The 5000-nt window shown below is 35.5% G+C and overlaps 1 protein-coding gene across 1 annotated transcript in view; it reads left to right on the top strand.

Moving 5' to 3' along the window:
• The window catches only part of LOC143018770 (sodium-coupled monocarboxylate transporter 1-like), a 51440-nt gene extending 47411 nt beyond the window's left edge, over positions 1–4029 (top strand). The window contains exons 14-15 of the mRNA XM_076174351.1: positions 3399–3608; positions 3884–4029. Of these exons, the coding sequence (XP_076030466.1) occupies positions 3399–3608; positions 3884–4029 (356 nt within the window). The remainder of the gene's footprint in view (positions 1–3398; positions 3609–3883) is intronic.
• The last annotated feature ends 971 nt before the right edge of the window (positions 4030–5000 follow it).

The raw sequence follows: 5000 nt of genomic DNA, 5'->3' as shown, positions 1-5000 counted from the left end.
TGAAGAACTCCACCTCCCTTGATACCGGGTTTCCATGTTCAGAATGTCCTGGTGAAACCTCTCACCGTGCTTGTCACTGACGGATGCAAGATTTGCATAGAAAAAGTCAATGTGAGAGTCTAGGAAGTGAATGCTCATATTGCATCCTAAGGCCTTGTAGGATGTCAATAGCTTTTCTACAATTTCAGAATAGATATTTGCTTTGTGATTCCCCAAACTCTCTGCGCAAACTTTCTTAAAAGATAGTAATGTAGCTTTTTTAAGGTAATTTAGCTTTTCATCAATATTCTGGTCTCTCACCAGCTCCCTAATCTGTGGTCCAAGAAAAATAGCTTCTTTGATTTTTGCGTCACTTACTCTAAGAAACTCATTTTTGAAATACGTGAATTCCTTGACAGTTCTATCCATACCTTAAAAAAATATAATCAACCCTAGCTTACTATGCAAAGGAGGCAGACAAATTTTCTCTGAAACAACAAGAGGAGGATTGAGAACATTCTTCTCTCCTGAGGTCAGAGATTGTTTCGGCCACACATTCTTTTCATAATGCTTTTTTGTTATCCCGACTGTCCCACTCACAGAAAAAGCAACAAAACTTTGTGTAACCCAGCTGTATTCCAAGTAAAAGTGCCACAGCCTTTAGGTCACCACATATGTTCCATTTATGTTATTCATACTTAATATTTTGCAATAGAAGCTTCATAACCTCATATGTTTCCTTCATGTTAGCTGCATGGGGCAGAGGAACAAAAGGAAACTTATTTCCATTGTGGAGCAAAACAGCTTTCAGGCTCACTTTTGAAGAATCAATAAACAAGCGCCACTCATTCCTGTCATATTTATGGTTAACGGAATATACATAATTACAAAACACCTCACCGTCCTCAAGTGAGTAAAACTGTTCAAAATTTCAATGTCGCTTACGACGAGAAGATTCCAGCCCTTTAACCTGGAAGGGAAAAAAAATCAGATTGCTTTTTTGAAAAGTTTAAATCCCTCACAAAATCATTCAGATATCTCTGAATCAATAAATGTGGTTCACTTGAAAAACAGATTGGCTGAATGCACATAACAACCAAGGAATGAAGCAAGGTCTAAATATACAGGTCAGACCGTTGGAATTCTTCTGCGCAGCTTCTGACGTCATTTGGCCGAGTCCATTTTCTCTTTGTGATACACTGAAGAAAACTGTGAAACGCCAAGGAAGACAGGAACTATAATATTTTATATCATATATATATATATATATATATATATATTATATATCATATATATTATATATTCATATATATAGACAGGAACTATAATATTTTATATATATTTATATGTATATTTTATATAATATTTGTCAGAATATAACTAATTGCGTGGAGCAGTACGAGCGAAGGCAACGTCATTTTTTAACAACGGACCAGCTTCAACTGGCAGCTATAGGACCCGCTAACCCCACTTTGAGCAGCCAGGTGACGTTCACGGGCCCGCTGCGCCAACTCCCTCGAAATTCGGTCGGAAGTGGTTAGACCTTATATTCTTAGATCTTGGAATGAAGTATATGCCCGACAAGTTCTGGCTACTCGACGACAAGACCCCGGCGAAAGTTTGGAACTTTTAGAATTAGAGAGGTGTATGCATTTGTCCATTTATATTTTGGTTCCTTTATCCTGGAAACACCGTTTTCCTTCATACTCCCTATACTCCATTCACTTGATTTTTGCCATGCAGCTCGGAACTGTTGGTAGTCCTCCAGTTTCATGCTGCACACGGGCACGAGCGACAGGAAAATTCATCAGTTCCTTCAGAAAATATGATATTTCTCCACTTTGTTCATAAGATAGGAATTTTTTATTTCAATCATCAGGAAGATCAGTCATTCTATAACTATAACAAAATTTTCAAAACTCGATAGGGAGTTATGTCAAGAAAAAGAAATTATCGGTTTATACACATCTTTACTTATAATCGATGTTTATAGGAATTATGATAGTAAGTGTAGAATAAAACATATATTCTCCTACATAAAGAACTCCTGAACACGGTGGTGCATTCAGATTTTACATTGAAAACCATAACGAAATATGAGAATAAGGATCTTTATAATTTCTACCCTCACTTGATAAACAGATTGATATTTTGAGTTGCAATTGTTCTATAGTTCTCTGTTAAAAAATTGTTCTTCTAATAGGAGAAAAAATCATTCGCACATTGACTGTTGTTGCCTTCGTGAAAAGAAGATAGGCTACCTATTTTAGAACTCGACTTTATCAGGTCACAGAGAACAAAAGCAGAAGGCCAAGTCAGTATGCAAATGGGCTCAGTAGATTATGCAGAAAGGAATAGACATATTACTTCTGTAAAAAGGAAGGAACTTATCACAGAGAGGAAAGAAAATAAGAGAATGAAGAGTGAAGAAGCCATGCAAAGAAAACAGCATTGCCATGATTTTTATCAGTTGTTTGATGATTCTTCTTAACAAAATGAAGTAAAGTCAGATGATAGTTATAAAGTGACTTCTGAGGCTTCACCAAAGAAAAGAAAATACAATACAAGAGATATTTCGAAAATTGCATAAGCTAGTATTCGAGACTATACTGGACTCCGTGAGGCTACAGAAATTGCATCTACAGCTTGGATAGATGCAGGCTTCATCACCCAAGAAGATTCATCCTTACTAATCGATCATGATAAAATTAGAAGAGCACAACAAAAAATAATGAATGAAATATCTGATCAACAAGCAAAAGAACTGAAAGAAGGAGAGTTCTTTTTTTTTTGTTTGATGGAAGAATGGATGAAACCAAAGTTATACTAGAAGTAGAGGGAGTAAGCAGAAAAAATTCAGGTCTAATCAAAGAATAACATTACACTCTGTGTTAAAATAGTATAAGAACATAACGTAACATAAGAATGAAGAAGACTGCAAGAGACCATAAGGCCTACACTAGGCAACTCCGTATTCATCACCACCTGTCATCCTCATCCATAAAGTTGTCTAATCGTTTCTTAAAACAACTGACAGTTTCAGCGCTTACTACATGGTTATTCAGTCTATTCCATTCGTCGACCACCCTATTAGTAAACCAATTCTTGCCTATTTCCTTCTTATATCTAAATTTGTCCAGTTCAAATCCATTAATGCGAGTCCTGCATGTTGTTCTGAACCTGGCGGTCAGATTTTGTCTCACTTTACGCCTGAAACTGAAGAGGAAGGAAAAAACATGTTGAAATAATAGCTGATAATATATTATGCTGGCTTCAAGTGAGAAGGATTGAAAATTCACTGCAGGCTATTGGTGGAGATTCAACTTCGGTTAACACTGGCTTAAAGGGAGGTGTAATGAATCATTTAGAGAAAAAACTGGGAAGAAGACTTATATGGCTGGTGTGTGATTTACATACAGGTGAACTGCCCCTTCGTCACCTCATCCAAGAACTTGATGGCCCTACAAAAAGCCACAATAAGTGGTCAGGTACCCTTGGCAACATGCTGGATGAAGCAACACACCTAGAAATAAATAAAATGTTTCCGAAGGTTGATGTAGGTCCTCCCATTCCAGTGTTACCGGAAGAAGTTGTCAAAGACCTTAGCACAGATCAGTCCTACGCTTATCGTATTGCTCAAGCAATAAAGACAGGAGAAGTATCAAAATCACTGGCTCTGTTGGAAATTGGACCTGTTAATCATAGCATTTGATTAATTATAGCCCTACGCTTCTGCAGGATTTGGATTAGAAAAAAAAAAAAAACCGAATTGAAAGAACAAGTACTGGAGGACTTGAGGCTAATTATTAATTATGTTATTAGTGTATATCTTCCCAACTGATTTAATGTGAAGCTTAGTCCCAAGTGGGTTGATGGTCCCAATCACCTGTTGTTTCAATTGCAGCTGGTGAGAACACAAAGAAATTAGTGAGAGACATTGTATTACCTGTGATAAAGAGAACCGTTTGGTATGCTCGTTCAGAGACAGTGCTGCAAGCCATGCTTTCCAGCCATTGTGCAAAACTTCATGCTGAAGCTATAGAATCCTAAAAATTAGAGATGCCCCATTAGAAGATGACCAGTTGGGAGACTGTTCATTTAATCAAAGAAAAAATGTTCATTTAAATGTTGAAACTATCAAACTGTCTGACTTGCTTGACTTGAATGAAGTCTTGGAACCACCATTGACAACATCTTTAACTAGTAAGAATTTGAGAAGCTTCAAAGATACACCAATGCCGGTACCAAAGTGGCCTTCACACACAAAGTGTTGAAAAAAAAAGTGTTAAAATGGTTACCGAAGCTGCGGACTATGTTTACAGTCAAGAAAAGTGAGAAGGATTACAAAGGATTACAAAGGCGGAGTATATTGAGAGGAGACCTTTTGGTCCATAACTAGGTCGGATGCGAAAAAATAAATAATAAAAAAAAATATGATAATATAAATAATAATAGATAGAATAGATAAATGGATAAGAATAGTTAAATAATAAACAAACAGGTAAATAGTAAATGACAATAAATTGACAGATAAATAACAGTAATAATGAAAATCAAGCAAATAATAAACAAACAGACAAATAACAAATATATATATATATATATAATATATATATATATATATATATATATATATATATATATATATATATATATATATATATATATATATATAAAATAAATGGCAGTCATTACAGCATCTTGCTTAGATGTTTATCTAAACAAATCTTAAATCTTCGAACTGAACTACATTGCACTGCCTCTGCAGGAAGTTTATTCCATGCGTTAACTACGGTTGGCAAAGTTATTTCTACCCACTTCCAAATTAAATCTATTTCCTGATAGATTGAGACCATTATTTCTTGTCGGATTCTCCTTCAGTGTAAAAATTTTGTCACTTTTGATGTTGCCAATCCCCTTTAGAATCTTAAAGACCTGTATCAAGTCACCTCTGAGTCAACGTTTTTTTTAGGAAAAACAGATTCATATGTTTTATTTTATTTTTTGGCTACCTCCCTTGA

Source organism: Oratosquilla oratoria, chromosome 35 (genome assembly GCF_046742065.1).
Source record: "Oratosquilla oratoria isolate Oo_2021 chromosome 35, ASM4674206v1, whole genome shotgun sequence".
In the NCBI taxonomy this organism is placed as follows: domain Eukaryota; kingdom Metazoa; phylum Arthropoda; class Malacostraca; order Stomatopoda; family Squillidae; genus Oratosquilla; species Oratosquilla oratoria.
The sequence above is the reverse complement of the archived record's forward strand: the minus strand, read 5'-3'. Positions and strand labels throughout refer to the sequence as shown.